At 38.9% G+C, this 21,042-nt stretch overlaps 1 protein-coding gene across 2 annotated transcripts in view; it reads right to left on the minus strand.

Moving 5' to 3' along the window:
* Positions 1 to 21,042, minus strand: part of Ophn1 (oligophrenin 1) — a 307,191-nt gene that overhangs the window by 184,921 nt on the left and 101,228 nt on the right. For both annotated transcript variants that reach the window (XM_051142013.1, XM_051142012.1), the window contains exon 4: positions 9,943 to 10,004. In XM_051142013.1, coding sequence (XP_050997970.1) covers positions 9,943 to 10,004 — 62 coding nt within the window. The remainder of the gene's footprint in view (positions 1 to 9,942; positions 10,005 to 21,042) is intronic.

Here is a 21,042-nt window from a genome sequence, read left to right on the forward strand (position 1 = left end):
GACATATTTGCAAGACAGGAACTATTAAGGACTTGCTCTGTCTTGGTAGAGGTTGGCCGTCGATTCTGCCTGCATCCAAGCTTGCCCATTTTAGGCAGAATTCTATCTGTGGCAGAAACAAAGGGATTTTGCCCAGTGGCTGGTTTGCCATATGTGAAGCCATCTCTATAAGGAGCTTCTTTGATGCTCATCATCCTCTTTGAGGTAGGCTGGGTGTTGTCAGGAGTTAACCTGTCTCATTGTCAGTGAATCTTTAAAATAGTAGGTGTTAAGATGATTTTAGGTCTAGATAGATGTTTTAAGTTGACAGAGATAAGATATGAGAGATACTAATTGACATTCAGAATTTTAGACTCACAAGATAGGAAAGATGTTCTCTTTAAGGTTGCCAAATACAAATAGCCAAAACACTATGAATGTAATATTAATATAATTCCTGATTTTTATGGTTCTTCTTGTTGTGTGTAGTTTATTTTATATGTGTGTAGTAATATAAATTTATATATAAAATAAAAAATATTTAAAAAATAAATATATGAAACCTGAAAAAAATAACATCATGAAATTTTCAGACAAATGCATGGAACTAGAAAAAAATCATCCTGAGTGTGGTAACCCAGACCCAGGGAGACAAACATTGTATGTACTCATTTTTAAGTGGGTAGTAGCTATAAAGGATAATCATGCTACAACCTACAGACCCAGAGAGGTTAAGTAATAAGGATGGCTCAAGGAGGGAGATGGTGCCTGAATCTCCCTAGCTAGAGAAAATAGAACAGATACCTTGGCTGAGTGGGGATGGAAACTGGAGGGATTAGGTTGAAAGGAGGTGGAGGGTGAGAGTACTGGGTGAGACAACTGGAATTGGGACGCATTTCAAGGGCAAGGTAGAAATCTAGTGTAATGGAAACTCTCAGGAATAAGAGGGTAACCCTAACTTCTAGTAAGCAGTGCAGATGGGGGTATACAGAGCTTGAACTGGTCATCTCCTGTAACCAGGCAAGACTTCCAAGTAGAGGGACTGGGACACCAACCCAGCCACAAAGCTTTCAACCTACAATGTACCCTGCCTACAATAAGTGTAGTGGGAAAGTTGGTACAGAAATTAGGGGAGTGGCCAACCAAGACTGGTCCAGCTTAGGACCCATGCCATGAGAAGGAGACCACCCTGACACTGCCTCGTGGGCAAAGAACCATATTGGTGAAAGTGGAGTGTTGAGGTCATCTATTGTAAGTGTGTGAGGATCAATATGTGATTCTAGCTGTAGTAATGATTTATGAACTTGGGTGTCCCTGTGTTTGGTGTATATGTTTAAAATTGTAATGTCCTCTTGGTTCATTTTTTCCTTTGATGAGCTTATACTGTCCTTTCTCATCTTCTGATTTGTTTTGGTTTGAAGTCTATTTTGTTAGATATTAAAAATGGCTATTCCACTTTGTTTCTTTACTCCATTTGCTTGGAATATCTTTTTCCATGCTTTTAGTCTGAAATAATGTCTGTCCTTGATTTTAAGGTGCGTTTCTTAGATGCAACAGAACGATGGACCCCATTTTCAAATCCAATCTGTAGAAGACATGATTCCCCTGGGTTGAAGGTAGAGTGGAAGCAGAGTCCACTGTGACGGTGGTTTGTTACAAAGCTGGGGATAAGACTTGGGATTGGTGCCGGGGAACAGGAAAGAGAGTGAAGATTGCCTACCCAATAACCGGGACAGCATGGACAGTGGGTTTCCAGGGAAAGCTTTCTATTCATCTATCTACCATCTACCTACCTACCTACCTACCTATCTACCTATTTATTGTTACCTTACAGGTCATTTGCTTATATATTATGGCTTCTGAGTTTGGTTTTTTTTTTTTTTTTTTTTTCCCCTGTGTGAATCTCTGCATCTGTATGCGGTTCCTGTCCTTTTTCTTTGGCTCTTTTTTTTTTTTTTCAGCTTGTTTTTGTATTGCTTTGTTCTAGTCTGGTTTATTTGCTTTATTTAATCTTATTTTATTTTTTATCATTATTCAGCTACCTAGGTCTCATTTAACATAGGCCTAGATTTGGTATAAGTGAGCTTTAGGCTTATCATATCCTTTAAACAGATAGTTACATTTTAACTCCCTCTGAGTAAGAAGTCACACTGAACGAAATAGTTCATTTACAACTTGCATTCAAAACTTCCCAGGAGACCTATTCATTTAACCCATGTCTTTTGACTAACTTTGATGACATTAATATTTAAAGCTATTAGCGAAAGGCATCTGTTGATTGCTATCCTTTTTAAAAATCTGGTTGTGTTCTTAGTTCTGTTTTGTATTTCTGAAATTAGAGCTACATTTGTTTTCTTGCTATAGCCTCTTGCATTGGTTTATTCCTATCTCAGTATTCTCTATAGGGCTGTGTGTGTGTGTGTGTGTGTGTGTGTGTGTGTGTGTGTGTGTGTGTGTGTGTGTGTGTAACAGTATAATTAAATAAAACAAGGCTGTGAATTTGAAAGGGAGTCTGGAGAACATGGAAGAAGTTGTGGGCCAGGGAGGACGAGTGGAAATCATACAAATATAGTACTTCTATTTATTTCTTTAGAAAATAAAATCTTAGAAATTTATTCCTCTCCCTTGCTGCCTCTTATTAAAAGCAAACCTCTAACATACATGGTCTCCCAAATTCTCATCACATCTCTACTGATCTATAAGATTTATGAACCATCTTTTCAGATGTTATTTGGTCCTAGTCATACGAATAACATCCTCTGAGTATGACACATAAAATCCCTATATCGAACTGTATTCATGAGCCAAAGGAAAAAAAGTTCATACAGTCATACTGCATGACTCCTTCTATGGAGGTTTTTCTACAGAGGTCCCCAATTCATGTCAAAACTCGCACTGAACTCTTACCCAGTGAAAACTACAACTACACAAGGAATTCTCTCTCTCTTTTTTTTTTTTTTTTAGTTTTTTGAGACAGGGTTTCTCTGTGTAGCCCTGGCTGTCCTGGACTCACTTTGTAGACCAGGCTGGCCTCGAACTCACATGATCCACCTGCCTCTGCCTCCCGAGTGCTGGGATTAAAGGCGCGTGCCACCACCGCCCGGCACAAGGAATTCTCTTATCCAACACATTCTATACATCATTGAATTGTGGATTATGAGGAATATTGGTTTTGCTTATTCACATAGAGACAAATTAAGAACTATTCAGGGAGGCAATTTTTTCTTTATTATTGTAACAATATTAAAACCTAATCTTACTTTTTAAAACCCACCTGCCATTGAAAGATAAGACCTGAGTCCCCACCCTGAATGTGAGGGGGCTTGTTACTGTTTTGAATCAATCAACAAGAAACAAAACTAAGCAATTTCTCAGTTTAGGTCATAACTGTCCAACAAAAGGTACTCAGTTATCTTGGAAGTCTGACTGCACACTCCTCATACAAGGCAAGCCATGAGGTAGCACTGTAAAAAAGTTGAGTGGCCCTGAGTCTAAAATGCAGATACTCAATGCAGACATTCCGGTCAAGATCTCTTACCAGCTGAACCCAGCCTTCCAAGCCTGTGAGGAACACTGGTTAGAACCACTAAAACAAGCCATGTGTTCAGTGAGTGTTACTATATGGAGAAGAAGAAATACCCAATGATCCCTGCCTGAAATACTGCCTATACTTAAATAATTTTACTGTAAGCCACTAGGTTTTAGAATAGGTTTCAATAAAGCAATAGACTACTTTTTAAAACTAGTTCCAGTTTCATAAAGATAACGTAAAACGTGACTGTGAAACATTGAGGAAGTCTGACTATGAACAGGAAGTACACATGCCACTCACACAGAGAGTGCCACATAGCAACTGATTTGTATAAATGACCATTTGGGCCTGCATATTCAGGTGGCCCCACGATGGTAAAGTTGCTAGTTTTTCATGTTTAAAGGAGGACTGTCCTGAACAAGCAAGTGTATATGCAACTCCTAATGGACAATCCAGGCCAATTATGTATTTGTATATGCTTCAGTGAATTGAGGTTCTATCTGTTTCCCTTAGCTGAATTGGCAACAACAACAATTCTTCCACACCACAAGCAGATACTGTGACCCTTGCCACCCAGTTCTTATAATACTATTTTCTGCTAGAACAAAACTGGACATATGGGGATAAAACCTGCTGAACCCTTGTTCCTTTACTTCTTTCATTGCCTAACCTTTAATTTCTTAGAAATTTGTGGATAAATGGATTAAGATAGAAATGATCATAATGAGTGAGTTAACCCAGAAGCAGAAAGAATCAAATGGTATATACTCACTTATATCTGCATACTAGCCCAAGGGGCATGTCCCACGAAAGCCTTCACTTACCAGGAAACTGGGACAGAGGGGAAGGCATCCTATTGAGACTCTAGATGAGAAAAGCACGAGAAAATAGCAAAGTAGAAGGATCCAGAGGGTCCTAGCAACCTACAAGTAGAACATTATGATAGGCAGATTTGGGCCCAGGGGTCCCGCTCAAACTAAGGCACCAGCCAAGGACAATACAGGCAGCAAACTTTAAACCCCTACCCAGATCTAGCCAATGGTCAGAACATTCTCCACAGTGGAGTGGAGAGTGGGATATGTCTTTCTCACATACTCTGATGCCTCACATTTGACCATGTCCCCTGGAGGGGGAGACCTGGTGGCACTCAGAGGAAGGACAGCAGGTTGTCAAGAAGAGACTTGATACCCTATGAGCATATACAGGGGGAGGTAATCCCCCTCAGGAACAGTCATAGGGGAGGGGAATAATGGGAAAATGGGAGGGAGGAAAGAATGGGAGGATACAAGGGATGGGATAAACATTGAGATGTAACAAGAATAAATTTTTTTAAAAAGTAAAAAAAAAAAAAAAAAAAAGAAGTTCAGCAACAACGCAAAGAATCCTTGTTAGTAAGTGTTGTCTTTGACTACCTTTCTGACCACTGCATTAATTTTTGTGAGCGCTCCATGAAAACCAACAGCTCTGTATCTGCATACAGAGAAGCCCAATCACGAGAAGCCCCAAGCTAAACTCACTAAGAGTTTATAGAATCAGGTACCTACTGAATAAAGAAAAAATGAAATCTGAATACTGGCTAGCTAAATTGAGGTAGGATCCACTCTAATGCCACAGGATTGCTCAAGAATCACTGATGGTCAGCAAACTACCAAAAATGGCTTCAGTAAAAACATTGCTTGCAGTGGTATGGGCCTCTCAGACATAGACTTTGTACATCACCAAAATAAAACAACTCTGTTCTGAGTAAGGAAAGTATACAGACAGGCTTCCTCATTATACAGGAAGTCTGAAATCCAGACGCTTACACACCACTTCTGAGATACCACAGTTACCCAAGGCTACTTTGAAGAAGATCCCAGCTGAGAAGCTCCACCAACTTTTCTCTTCTCACAGTTCCTGCCACAATCTACATTCATTTATGGAGATGAACGGACAAGGACCATTGCCATGTTCTCGGGCTATGATCTTCCTTATTGTTTGTCATAACAAATGCGTTTTGGATTCTAATTTTAGGAAAGATATAAAACTGCAAAACATAAATGTGTGACAAAGAACCAGGAGGAAGAGTAAGGAAAACAGCATCTCAAATGATGATTCCTGTTCCAGTAGTGTAAAGCTTTGTGTACTGGCAGGTTTTGTGTCAACTTGACACAAGGTAGAGTGATCAGAGAGAAAGGAGCTTCAGTTGGTGAAAGTGCAGGCCAGTTGCAGCAGAAGTCCCTAGAAGTACTGGAGATACCAGTGCCCTGGGACAGCAGGAGCAGTGAAGCAGAGCCAGCTGGCACCTAGAAGACAAACTGTGCGTGCTACAGAGGGCAGAGCTGGGAAAGTGACCCAAGCCCTTTGCAGGAATCCAGAAGATCATGAGTGGATCACAGACACTGATGGTTAGAGTTTGGTTTTCCTTCGTTTTGTGACTGTGCTCTGATTTTTTTCCCTCTTGAAGTAAGAAGGTACTTGGTTTATTTTTTATTTTACTGAAGCCCACAATTGAGAGATTTTGAGTTTTAAAAGACATCGAATTTTAAAAGAAATTGGAGATTTTAAAGAGACTAAAACTTTTGAGGAGTTTGTTTATTTGGTTGGTTGATTTTTTTATTTTGATTTATTGTAATTTGTACAGATTACATATTAATTGTTATCCCCTCACTTGTATCTTCCCATTCCCATCCTCCCTGCCTCTTCCACCCTATTCCTTCACCCCTAGACCTGTGACAGAAGGGGACTTCTTTCCCTGTCGCATGACCACAGCCTATCAGGTCTCATCCAGCATACCAAGTTGCTATAAGACTAGGTGCATCTTATCCTGTTGAAGCTAAACAAAGCAGGTCAGTTAGGGGAAAGAGATCCAAAGGCAGGCAACAGATTCAGAGACAGGGACTGAATTTTTAATGTGTTTGAATTGGTAAAGACTCTGGGACTTTTAAAGTTACGGTTTTTAACGTGAGATCTTGAGAATGAATAAGAAAGGATGAGCTGCGGCTTCATAATGATGTGTTTGTGTGTCAAGTTGACAAGGGGTCAATTGTACTGGCTGGTTTTGTGTCAACTGTACACAAGCTAGAGTCAGCAGAGAGAAATGAGCCTCAGTTGAGAAAAGCCTTCATGAGATGCAGCTGTGAGGCATTTTTTCAAATAGTGATCAATGGAGGAGAGCCCATTTCATTGTGGGTGGAGCCATCCCTGGGCTGGTAGTCCTGGGTTCTATAAGAAAGCAGGCCAGTAAGCAGCACCCCTCCGTGGCCTCTGCATCAGCTCCTGCCTCCAGGTTCCTATGTTGCTTGAGTTCCTATCTTGCTTGAGTTCCTGTCCTGACTTCTTTTGGTGACGAACAGCAACAAGGATGTGGAAATGTAAGCAGAATAAACCCTTTCCTCCTCAACTTGCTTTCTGGTCATGTTGTTCCATTGCAGCAACAGAAACCCTAAGACACTTTGCTATGAAGTAAATGAAAGAAAAGAGAATACTTCAAGTGCTCATGTTTGTCTCTTCTTAATTGTCTTTAGAAGCAAATTTCATAAACTCAGAAAATCCCTGTCATTTCTTATGAGTAAGCAGAGATGACTAAAAACAATACTTATATGATCAGTGTTCTTCACCTTTATAAATCACTCCCATATTACTTCTTTTATGGTGCTTCATAACAACCAGGAGTGATGATTCTTTTACTTTCTTTACAAAAGAATAGGACAAGGACAAGCAAAATTAAAGAAGTGAATTAATGGCTGAGTCAGAATCAAATACTAAATATCCTACCCTCAAAGATATCTTCAACTATACTTCTCTAGGAGGCTAGAAAATAATAGCAGTGCACTGAGAAGCTAGTAGCATAGTGTTGGAAAGGCATGACAGGGAGGGAGAAATGTTGTAATTGTCATCTTAATTTTTTTTTTATTTTTTACAAATAATGCTGAGCAAGCCATGAGGAGCAAGCCAGTGAGCAGAACTCCTCCATGACCTCTGCATCCGTTCCTGCTTCCAGTAGTTCACCAGGTTTCAGCTCCTGCCTCAGCTTCCCTTGACGGACTATGATTCATGATATGTTAGCCAAATAAACCTTATCCTGCCCCCAATATAAATTTACTGAACGAGGCAAGATAAAAGGAAATTTAAAAGGATACAAATAGTAAAAGGTCATACTATCACTATTTGCAGATGATATGATATTATACATTAGATATGTCAAAAGTTCTACCATAAAACTTGTAGAAATAATGAACAAATACAGACTCAGATTGCAGAAATAAATACTGGAAAAACTGGAAATCCACATGCAGAAGAATGAAATTAGATTATATCTATCAGTTTGATCCAAATGGATCAAAGACCTAAATGTGAAATCAGAAACACTGAAACTGCTAGAAGAAAATATAAGCAGCACCTACACCATATCAGTATAGAAAAGGACTTTCTGTATAGGATTCCATTTGCCTAAGAATTAAAGCCAACAACAATTGACAAGTAGGACTTACTAAAATTAAATAGTTCTGCCTGGCTTTAAAAGGAATGCCACAGAATTGATTGGAGAGAATCTTTGCCACATGTATATCTAACAGAGGATTAATATCTAGAATATACTAAGAATTCCAAAAACAAAGAGTCAAAATCACAAATGACCCATTCAAAGAAAAGTGATCCTGGGATCTGAATGGAGAGTTCTCAAAAGAAGAAAACTCTTGGGTTTTGTTTGTTTATTTGTTTGTTCATTTTGTTTTGTTTCTCCGTGTAGCCTTGGCTGTCCTGCACTTGTTTTGTAGACCAAGCTGGCCTTGAACTCACAGAGATCCACCTGCCTGTGCCTTCCCTAGTGCTGGGATTAAAGGCATGTGCTACCACCTCTCAAAAGATGTTCATCATCGCCAGCAACTAGGGAAATACAAATCAAAACAACTTTGACATTTCATCTTTTTTGATATATTTTATTAATTAATTCACATCTAAATTGCTATCCCATCCCTTGGATCTCACATTCCTCCCTCCCTCCCATTTTCCCCTTACTCCCCTCCCCTATGACTGTTCCTGAGGGGGACCTCTTCCCCCTGTATATGCTCAAAGGGTATCAAGTCTCTTCTTGGTACCCTGCTATCCATCCTCTGAGTACCACCAGGCCTCCCCATCCAGGGGACGTGGTCAAATATGGGGCACCAGAGTTCATGTGAAAGTCAGACCCCACTCTCCACTCAACTGTGGAGAATGTCCTGTCCATTGGCTAGATCTGGGTAGGGGTTTGAAGTTTACTGCACGTATTGTCCTTGGCTGGTGCCATAGTTTGAGCAGGACCCCTGGGCCCAGATCTGCCCATCATAATGTTCTTCTTGTAGGTTTCTAGGACCCTCTGGATCCTTCTATTTCCCCATTCTCCCATGCTTCTCTCACCTAGAGTCCCAATAGGATGTCCTCCCCTCTGTCCCGCTTTCATCTTACTCCAGTCAGAATGGTGAAGATCAACAAAACAGCCAACAACAAACACTGGAGAGGGTATGGAGAAAAGGCACCCACATGGTAAAAACTACACTACACAAAGATCCTGACTCCTTTAAAAAATAATTTAAAGTGGATCATAAACTAAAATGTACCAAACTCCTAAGAGATATACAAATAAATAAAGTTAAGTGATCTTACACTTCATGATGACTTTTTAGATTCCAAAAACAAGATATATGAAAAATAGGGGCTGGAGAGATGGCTCAGCAGTTAGGAGTACTGACTGTTCTTCCAAAGGACCCAGGTTCAATTCAATGGTGACTTACAACCATATGTAAGTTCAATTCCAGGAAATCCCTCTTCTGGCCTCTGCAGGCAGCAGACATGCATGTGAAACACAAACATATATGCAGGCAAAACAGCCAAGCACAAAAAAATTATAAAATAAAAAATGATTAATTGAGCTTCAATAAAGTTATAGTTCTGCTCTGCAAAAGACCCTTATTATGGTTAATTTGCTGTCTGTTTGACTGGATCTAGGATCCAGTAAGATAACAACCCTGGGTATGTCTGTGACAGTATTCATGGAAGGATTAACTGAACAGAGTAAGACCATCACCCAAAGTGGTGTTCCAGATATAAAGAGGTCTGAGGGAAAAGCAACACTGTGTTTTGTCTGCTCACCTTCACTGCTTGCTGGTGAACACATCTGCCATGTTGTGGCTATGGCTGCCATCCTTTGGTGAGATTGGAACCCAGCTTCTTGGCTTTCTAACATGGACTCAAAATCGAAAACTCTTCAGAAATCCTTCAGTGCTAAGTTGGGATTTCTGGGGCATCTAGCATCATTGATTGAGCAGCTACTAGGTTCACAGCCTCTCCAATGAACACAGCCTTTGTTGCACTAGACAACCCATATAGTGTAAGTTAAATACATTCCTTTTTAAGATAGACTCATCCAATGGGTTCTGTTCCTTTACAGAACCCTTACCAATACAGTGACCTACCATCATCATCCTCTCGTTTTCTACTTCATTGAGCAATTCAGCAAATTCCTTGAATGATTCCGCTGGTAAGAAAGAATAAAAAATAAAGCAAATTAGTAAAGATGCATATTGATCAGTAGGCAAAGATCCTTGCAATGGGACACAGGGACCAGTGCCTTAATTCAAGAGGCTGCTAGAGAACGGCACGATGAGCAGGAAGACAGCTTCAGCAGCTACTGGAGATTTCTTCTCTTTCTTTCCTTTCTTTGCTAATTCCCAACTAGAGAGTTATTTCACAGCTAATATTGTATTTAATCCCCCTAGTCACACTTAGATCTATCAGGGGCTGCTCTCATTGTATGACATACAAAACTGTTAGGATCATAAGCTCAAGGTGACCCTTGGCTGCACAGTGAGATCAAGGCCAACCTGGACTACAGGATCTCAACAAAACAGAAAGTCTCAGAAAACGGAAGTTATAAAAGTTCCTCCTTTAATCTTAAGTGTAATGCTATCTCCTTGCCTTGTGTTTTTAGGAATTTCTACTGATGTGCCTGAGGATAGATTTTTACAGGATCACTGATAAGCAAGGAACAGGAATATCAGAAACAAGGAATATTAGAAAGCACATCACATGAGCTATTAGATGAAAAGAGTTTTGGTTTAGTAAACAATATAAAGAAAAAGAGGAAACACAAATTTTAGGGAGAAGTGAGCCTGGATTGGAAGTTGTGTTCTATCATTTTCTTCCTATGTGACTTTGTGTAAATGACTTGACCCCTCTAAGCTTCAGCTGCCTTACTTACCAAGAGGTATGATCATCTACTTAGTGTGCTGCTCTCTATAAGAACAAAATTAGGTTGCAAATGTGGAGTATGCATGTGAAGTAGCCAATACTAACATTTCTCCCCTATTGGGGCCAATTGTACCACTTACTGGCAGTATGACAGCAATCCACTTCTCCAACCTCGATTTCATTTTTTCCTACACACAAGATAAACTAAATAGATTTTATTGTGTCTTCAAATTCCCCAACATCCCATCACAAGCACCAAGAATACTCTCAAGTGGAATCTCAATTGCAGAAACCATGGATGCCTGGGCAAACAAATGTATACAGATATACATATATATATTCATTCATGTATTCATTCATTCATTTGGTTTCTTGCTGTGTAACTGAGATTAGCATCACTAAGACTCCTGAATGGTAGCATTACAGGCCTGCACTACCACATCCAGCCCCTAAATTAACGCTTTTTTTTAGTAAAAAGAATTCTGATAGCTTCTGAAATGTACACATTTATACATTTCAAAACTTGTTGTTATTGGTTGCTGATCTATGGCTGTGAAACAATTTTTAATTTTTTTGTTCTTTGCATTTGTTGAAGACTTTTTAAATTTAGCATAGGGTCACTTGAAGAATATTCCACATATACTAGAAAAGAACAAACTTACATGTCTTAGGTAGAAGACAGAAGAGGTCATCAGATCCCCTGAAATTTTTTTTTTGGTTTCGTTTGTTTGTTTGTTTTCCTTTTAACCTGCATTCCCCATATACTCAGGTAATTAATTTTACTCCTTCTCAAGTCTCTGATGGAGTTGAAGACCAGGTAGTTTAGCTTTACAATTAAGCTTAGTTGTTTAGGGGTTAAGATGTTTTTAGGTCTAGACAGATGTTTTAACTGGATTCCCTGATTTAAATTGGAGTTACAGAACTTTGTAAGCCACCATGTGGTCAGTGGCAATGGAACCTGGGTCCTCTGGAAGAACAGCAAGTGCTCTTAATCACTGAGCCATCTACTAAGCCCTAAATTTGCCTTTAGCTGTTCACAGCTCCCGTATTTCTCTATTCGATTTTATCTGAGACAATCAAGTAGACAAGAAACAAAGATCACTTTTTAATCCCTAATAGAGTAACTGCTCCAAGTCTTCAAATAGGTGCCTTCAATTATTTCCCTTCCTTTACTCCAATTCATTTATCCTTAGATTGTTAATCCTTTCTTTTTTTTTTTTTTCAAGTCTGCATCTGAGTGTATTTTTCAAGCAAGCTGTCTAGCATTATATACATTTTTTGAAAGCGGGGGATTTTTTGGTTACATTTTCCCAAAGAGCAGATTCACACAAGTCAGTGAGCAATCGAGCATATAGGTACAGGCACAGAATCATTAGTTAATAAGTTATACTATGGTCTACAAAGAAATGGGGTATTTCAAAAGACTCCAGTTAGTGGCACTCAGCTATCAGAAGAGGGAACTAAAGAAAAGGAAAAAACTTCCTGGCACATAGGTGCTGGGCACAAGTTTCGTTAGGGAGAGAGCATTGACCGTGGACAAAGGGAGCACAGGCATATTGATGTCAAGCCAGTAACTTAGAAGTGATGATGTCTCTGTTGTGTGTTCCGTACTCTGTATTGTTTCATTTAAAGCTGTAATCCTTTCTAAGTCACTGTACAAATATGATCCTGAGCCACTGTGGTGAATTTTATTTACTGTACATTTAAAATGCATATTTTTAACTGTTTCCATCTAAAAATATTTTCAGTTTTGATATTTCCTTTATTTTGTGAGAAATTGTCCTCATTCCTCCCTTCAGCTTTTTGGCATGATTTCTTTTAATTGAATATATTTAAAATAGCTAATTGAAAATATTTGTCAATGAAATCAATATCTGAGATTCCCATCAAGAACAGTTTCTAATCATTTATTTTACCTCCTTTGTTAATGTGTTGCTTTTTTGCAGTTTCAACCCAATTTTCATATTTTTAAAAACACGAATATTTTCATTAATGTAATGTGGCAATTATAAAACTCAAAATTCTGATTCTTTCCTAACTTTGATGCTCTTATCATGCTGGGTGTCAGGGGTTTGTGTTTGTTTTTTATTTTGTTTTATTTTGATGGCTTCATAAGGACTGTACTCTTTGTCATATTAGGCCATTATAAACTCTGTCCAGGGAATAAAATTAATTATTTTATTCCTTTTCAATATTAGAGATTAAACTTAACCCCTCATGCATATTAGGCAAATGATCTACCTCTTTTGGCTTTAGGAAAATATGGACCACACTAAGTAGGCCAAGCTGACCTTTAATTCACTTTATAGCCCAGGCAGGTCTTGACCATGTGATCAGCCTAACCATCAGCCTAACCAGCCTCAACCAGCCCTGCACCACCAGGACCAGCTTAAGAGATTCCTTTAAACAATTTGAAACTATGAGTCTCTGTCTTTGTGCTGGCTAGTCTTATGTCAACTTGACACACAAATGAGAGTTATCTGAAAGGTGGGACTCTAAATTAAGAAAATGCCCCTATAAGATCCAGCTGTGGGGCATTTTCTTAATAAGTGATTGATAAGGGAGGGCCCATCCCATTGTGAGTGGTGCCATCTCTGGACTGGTGGTCCTAGGTTCTACAAGAAAGCAGGCTGAGCCGGGTATGGTGCCACACACCTGTAATCCTAGCACTTGGGGAGGCAGATGCAGGTGGATCTCTATGAGTTCAAGGCCAGCTTGGTCTACAAAGCAAGTTCAGGACAGGACAGCCAAGACTACACAGAGAAACCCTGTCTCAAAAAAACAAAAAAAAAAAAAAAAAAAGGAAAATGAAAGGAAGGAAGGAAGGGCCAGTAAGCAGCACCCCTTTCTGCTTCAGGTCCTGCCTTCTGGTTCCTGCCATGGGTGAGTTCCTATCCTGATTCCTTCAATGATGAACAATGATGTGGAAACATAAACCAAATAAACCCTTTCCTCCCCAACTTGCGTTTTGGTCATGGTGGTTCCTCACAGCAATAGAAACCCTGACTAAGACAAGTTGGTACTAGGGATGGGGTGTTGCTGTGATTGGCCTGATCATGTGGAGGAATATGGAACTCTTTGGGACTTTGGACTAGAACAGCATTTGGACACTTTAAGTCAGGCTTAATGGGCCATCCTAGAAGCAGGGAAGACAGCAGTGCTGTTGGCAATTTGAACTGGGCTGCAAGGTCAAGATTAAGAGGTTTTAGAGAAGATGAAGATCTCCTAAAGATCATTGTTCTATTATACTGGCAAAAAATGTGGCTACTTTCTGCCCTTGTCCATAAAAATCTACCAGAAGATAAATTAAATTGTTATGGATTAACAGTTTTGGCACAGAAGATTTCCAGATAGCTTAGTACTGGATGTGTTAGTTATTAGTAGAAATGCTTATGATAATCTAAAATGAAAAGGAATAAGCTAATCAAGAAAAATATAAAATGTACAGTTTGAGGAGAAAGGGGACACCAGGAAGTGTAGAAGATTAAATAAAGCCTGGTGCTAAATGAGAGAAGGGGATGGTGACATCAGAGCAAGACCCTACCCAGCTAAGCTTTCAACTTATGAAAAGGATTTTTTTTTAAGTAAAAAGAAATTAAAGAAAAGTTTAGGGCTAAGTGTGGTGGTATATGTCTTTGATCCGAGCACTTGGAAAGCAGAGGCAGGCAGATTTCAGAGTTCAAGTCCAACCCGGTCTACAGAGCAAGTTCCAGGACAGCCAAGCTTATGCAGTGAAGGAAAAATATAGAAAACAGAAACCTTATGAAGAGAAACCTTATGAATGAGGGGGCCATGTTCTAGCCCCACCAAGAAGCAGAACTTGGCAACTTTGGCCATATGGTTCTGGCTTTTGAGCCAAGGATACAAGAAACGAATCATTTTTCCACTAAGGAAAGCCACTGAGGCCAGGCATATATCGGGGGTGTCCCTGAATGAAAGCATAGAAAGACCCTTGCATGAAACTGTGAAGGTGAAGCCTGGATTGCCTTGGAGACCCCAAGATGTTGGAGATGCCAGAGCTGTGGGATACCTGCCGAGGAGAGCTGCTATCTGAGTGTGGAACAGCCCAAGAGAAAGAAGTGTGTTATAGTCAATAAGGCTGGAAGAAGCTGCAGATCCGAAGAACACTTTGACATCAGGCATGGAGATGCAGAGTTTGGAGTTTGCCCAGCTGGATTTCAGCCTTGCTTTGGTCCAGTATTTCCTCACTATGCTCCCTCTCCTTCATTGTGGAGTGATAATGTATATTCTGTGCTATTGTAGGTTGGAAGTATGTGATCTGCTTTTTGATTTTGATTTTACAGTGAGTTACAGTTAAGAGATTGCCTTGAGTCTTAGAAGAGACTTTGAACTTTGGACTTTTAAACAGTGCTGATAACTGTGATAGACTATAGAAACTTTTGAAGTTGGACTAAGTACTTTTGCATTATGGTATGGCTACGAGCCTATACGGGGACAGGAAGTGAAATGTGGCAGTTTGAATGAAAATAGCCCGATAGCACCATAGGGAGTGGCTCTATTAGGAGGTGTAGGCTTGTTGCAGGGTATGCTTCATTGAGGGTGTGTGGCTATTGAGGTTTTAGAAGTTCAAGCCAGTCTCAGTGGCTCACTATCTCTTCCTGCTGCCTGCCAGATGTAGAACTCTGAGCTCCTCCTCCAGCGCCAAGCTGCCTACACACTGCCATGCTTTCCACTCTGATATTAATGAAGTAAACCTGTGAAAATATAGGCCAGCTCCAATTAAATGTTGTCCTTATTAAGACTTGCCATGGTTATGGTGTCTCTTCACAGTAACAGAAACCCTAACAACAGAGCCGTTGTTGAACTGTTCTGTATGTATTTGAGGGTGTGCCTTCAACATTTAGTCAGGCAATTTACAATTCTGTTCCAGCCTTCACTTGCTTCTTATGCAGAGACTCAAATCATCTAAAAGAGGGGGAAGGCTTTCTCAGTTCTTCTCTAGGTAAGTGCAAACAATGGGCACGTACAAAGCTCTATACACGCACATGACCTAGAGTTCCAGTTTTGTGCCACAGCTTTCCAGAGCTCTCAAAAGTGCTTATTCTCATTTTACCTCTTATGACCAATGACCAACGATTTGTTTGCTACTTTATTCTTTCTGCTGCCTGCAGTAATTGGAGTTCTAAAAAACTACCACTGAGTATCTTCTTTTTTTTTCACATTTTTTGATTTCATAATGTTGAATACACAGTCCAACCAGGAACATAGTAAATAACATACATTTGAAACTTGATAAGACAATGATTTTAAATGTTCTCATCATAAAAATATAATTTTTTGAATAATGGATATGTTAATGAGATTGATTTGATGATATTACTTTGAGTTCATAAGTTATTACATTACTTTGTACCTTATATGTATATATGACTCTAATTTGCATATTTATAATCTATTTTTTAATCGCAAGGTATTTTTTCCAAATGCATATGGACTTTATTTATTTATAATAAACTACATACAGTAAGAACAGCTATGAAATAATCAGGAAAGCCATATGTAAAACTTACATTCAAAATTTTTAGCTTATTTGTACTTGGCAACCTTGAAGAAAATACTATTTATCCTATCTAGGTGAGCCTAAAGTTTTGTATCTAAACCATTCTCTGTCATATCTTGTAATTATCAAGTGAAAAAAAATATCTTTCTAGACCTTAAAACATTTTCTTAAATCCTAAACAACTCAAGCCTAACTGTGAAACTATATCTAGTCTTCAACCCCACCAGAGACTTGAGAAGGAGTAAAATTTTTATTTGTTTTAAAATTAATAAAATACAGTTTGATGATGTTTCTCCCCTCCTCTAATTCCTTCCCATTCCTCTCAACATCCTTACCCACCCAATATTAATTTTTAAATGCTCAGGGGAAAAAAACCTTGGAAACAAGAAAACTCTGAGTCATTTCAAGTAAGACAAGCTGTAAAAGCCACAATTCCCAGAACTGGGGGGAATGAAAAGTCTCAAATGGCTACAAAAATAGTGGTTTTCTCATGTTCTAGGATTATGCAATGAGTTTTCAAAGTTACTGCAGAGCGTTTTTTAAAGACAGTAGGAACACACACCAAGATAAAATGCCACAAAGCTCATTGCTGTACCAAATATTACTCCATCTTTTAAAGTAACAATGTTTCATTTGTTGCTGCATTCATTTAGATAATGTTCCAAGTTAATAAAGAGGTTGAGGATGAAAATGGCTCCTGGTGCATTTAGATAATGTTCCGAGTTAATAAAGAGGTTGACGATGAAAATGGTTCCTGGTACATTTGCTACTTTGACTGAAACTTCTATTTTGAAGGTGGCTTCTACACCAGTGCTACTGAGGCAACATAATTAGATTTTTTTAAGACCAGACTGTATACGTTCTAGGCACACGTACTGGGCCACTAAGTGAACTAGATCCTGTGCCCAATCCTTACTTTCTTTTTATGATTATGTTTGGTTTCGTATTTTTCTGGGAAAAGGGGGAGAGGGGGCTCACTAGGAAGCCCAGGCGGTCCTAAAACTTGGTGTATAATTTGGCTCTGAACTTGCCAGTATTCCAGAGTCTGCACCATCATGGAAGATCTCACTAGTGATTTAGCCTGTCAGAAAGTTCAACTAAAATCAGTTTCTTTCTGGGAGCTTTTTGCTCACATAGTTTACATTGACCTCAAACTTGTAATCCTGCCTCCCCAATTATAATAGGTCTATGCCACCATGCCCAGTTAGGTTCTTCTTGACTCATTAACTTAACTTTAAGTAATTTAACCATTACTGAAGCCTTCATTAATTGGAAGTATCAATAGCCTGGTGTGATAAATGCTTGCCTATAAAGCTAGCACTTGGGATATGAAGGCAGGAGGATCGAGAGTTGAAGGCTATCCTTGTCTCAATCTGCCAAGTCCTTGGAGTACAAGCATGTATTATTATATCCAGCTTGATCCTTCTTTTCTCTTGGAGAAGGGGCTCTTGTGAATCCTAGGCTGACCTTGAACTCTCTAGGTAGGCAAAGATAGTCTTCAACTCCTAATCCTCCTGCAGAGTTTGGATTACTGGCAAGTTCGGAGCCAAAGTTTCTTGGACTAGCTTTAACACTCTTCATGTCCATGCATTGTTTTCCTCTGTATCTGACCTAACAGCTTTGTGAGCACTAGGTAAATCAATCGGACTGTACAAACAGAGCACTCATTTGTCTACTAACAGCAATGCCAAGGATACTATGAGATAGCATCTCAGAGCCTAGAAGAGACAATTTCTCACCTTTCATTTTTCACCTTGCATTAACCCACCTATCAAACACTTCCACAAAAGATGTCTTAATTCATGGCTGTCTTTGTTCTGTTACTATAAAATATAAAAGAAATTGCTTCCATATTGGGACATAGAAATTGGGGTAAACTAAATCTGTGCTCTCAGGCTGTGGTCACTCATTATTTGGTTCCAGAATAAACTCTCTTATACAATTTGAGGTTGACTTTTGGGTTTTGTTGTCTATCTATCCATTCATTCATTCATTCATTCATTCCTCTCTCTCTCTCTCTCTCTCTCTCTCTCTCTCTCTCTCTCTCTCTCTCTCTCTCTCCTTTACTTCCTTTCCTTCTTCTTTGCTTGTTTTCATTGACAACTATATAGTGAATTGGATAGAGGCTTGCCTGAACTAAATAGTGAGGTGCTCTCTCAACTGAATAAATAATTTTAAAGAAGTTTGTTGTTCGCTGTCTAGCCTATAAAATGTCCTATACATTTCTTTGTTGAAAGTGGATTCCAAAATCTTACTGAGGCATATGGCATGAGGCAAGAAATACTTAGCAAAGACAAAGTAGAACTTGCATTCTAGATGTTTACTATCAGAATGTCACAGGGTTCTACTGATCATCTCTCTTACTCCAACTAACTCATTTCATTCTTGTTTATTTTGAATGGCAAACTCTTAATGTATCTCAAGCCACCATTAAGCTCACTATATAGTTCAGGTTTATAGAACTACAATAATGCTTCTACATTAGCTTTCTGAATTCTGTGATCATAGGTGGGGACCAGGAGATCTGGGTTCATTTTAGTCTTGAAGAAGTTGAAAACAGAAATTAGAACTTGATTGCCCAATGCCACTGGACAAAACTGACTTTATCATAAAGTCACAAAGCTGACTACATTGTCAGAAAGAGGTTGTACTTCAATGCTTAGTCTACAAATTTAATATAACAAGGAGTCAATAGAAACAGCCAAATGCCCACCTGCCCACATCATGTCCTTTCTTCTGCCTGTTCATTTGTTCTTGAAACTGTTCCCCTGCCCCCTTTCTCTCTCTCCCCATTCTTCTGTTCACTTCTTTTGCCTGCCTATCCCTTTTGTCAAACACAAAAGTGGAGGTTCTGGGCAACGATTATTCTGACTAAAGAATCAGTCATTCACATCTTACTGGTATACTTTTAGTAAATGTCATGGATAATTGCAGTACTTGATGAGAGGTAATGTTGAAAATGATTCACTAGAGTTAATGAAAAAAATATAAAAGCTTTAGTAAGAAGACCAGACCCTGAATTAGTGTGCTATATAAAAAAAAAAAAAAGTACCTTAAGAACACTTCTTGCTCCCTCTTCAGATAAAAGAAATGATGGCTAGGAAAACTGGCTACAGAAAAGGAAGGAAAACACCAAGACCAGCACTATCATCAACAACCTCATCCCAGGCCCCCAACTACCATAAACATGGCTAGGAAAGCTGCTTGCCACATTCCTCGGTAACGTCAGGCAGCTCCTAAATATTAAAAGAACCTGGCAAGAACTAACTCTCCCTGGAAATTTTCAAGAAAAAAATAACAAAGGTTAAGAAAGGTGGGGGAAATATCATGTTATATGTGTTTCAGGTCCAATATTATACATTCTTACCACTTTAGTGATGAGAAAATTGAAGTTTAATAAGACTAAGTAAAATTTTTTACAATGTTAAAATAAGCACTGCCTTCCTCAAAAGTGTCATAGTTTTTTGATGATGTTGACAACATTGATCAAATAGCGTACAATTGCTTATACTTACCCAAAAAATTCATTTGGAAACCAAGCCTAAAAATAACCCAGATCACAAGAGGAAAAGCTTTTAGGGCCAAGGTAGGCACTCAACATTATTAATGATGGTGAATAACTAAAAGCCATTAAAATGTCCAAATGCCTAAGAAATCATTAAGTGTATCTACTTAATGGACTAATTTTATAGCTTCTTTAAAAGAACATTACACAAAATTTTATGAACACAGTATAATGTCTATGCCATCACATTATGTGACACAAGCAGAATATAGAATATTTTAACTATGACAAACTAAAAATATTTTCCTGGGAAAATTATCTTAAATAATTTTTACTTGTATGAAGTAAAATAAAATTATATGTATAATATAATTACAGATCACTATAAAAATTATGCTGCAATGAACAAGACAAAAAGGAGTACTCAAAGGTAGTTTTCTATGAAAAGCACATAAATATACATTTATGAATTAAGATTGACTTAAAATCCTACTTAAGCAAGACATGAAAAGAAAAAAAGCAGAGCATGGTGGCACACACCTTTAATCCCAGCACTCGGGAGGCAGAAGCAGGTGGATCTCTGTGAGTTCGAGGCCAGCCTGATCTACAAAGTGAGTCCATGACAGCCAGGGCTACACAGAGACTGTCTCAGAAAAAAGAAAAAGAAAAAAAACAAAACAAAAACAAATAGACAAAAGAAAAAAAGAAAAGAAAACAAAAGAAGCTAGACAACAGTACAGTGACACACAACATTAATCCCAGCGCTGCGAAGGTGGCGGTAGGTCTATATAAGTTCTATGTCAGCCTTATCTACATCATGAGTTCTAGGCCAGCAAAGGCTACATAGACAGACCCTGTTTGTTTGTTTTTTTAAATCCCAGCACATTTTTTAGGCAGGACAACTTGTAAGTCAAAGCTTTTGTGGCTAGGTTGGTATCCCAACCACTCCATTGGAAATCTTGCCTGGTTACAGGAGATGGCCGGTTAAAGATCCATAGCCACCTTTTATAGAAGTCTTAGCTAGGGTCATGTCATACATTCCTGGGAGTTTCCATTGCACTAGGTTTCTAGCTCATCACAGGGATGGCCCCCTCCCCAATTCCAGTTGTCTCTCCCAATACTCTCTCCCTTCATCCCTTCCCCTGACACTTCCTGGGGGGCCAGGACCCTGAGACCGAGTACTCCAAAGACATATGATTCCTAATGATATTCTGCTATACACATAGATTGGTGCCTAACATAGGTGTTATCACAGAGGCTTCATACAGCAACCAATGGAAACAGAATGACAAACACTAG

Source organism: Acomys russatus, chromosome X, assembly GCF_903995435.1.
Source record: "Acomys russatus chromosome X, mAcoRus1.1, whole genome shotgun sequence".
Taxonomy (NCBI): Eukaryota; Metazoa; Chordata; class Mammalia; order Rodentia; family Muridae; genus Acomys; species Acomys russatus.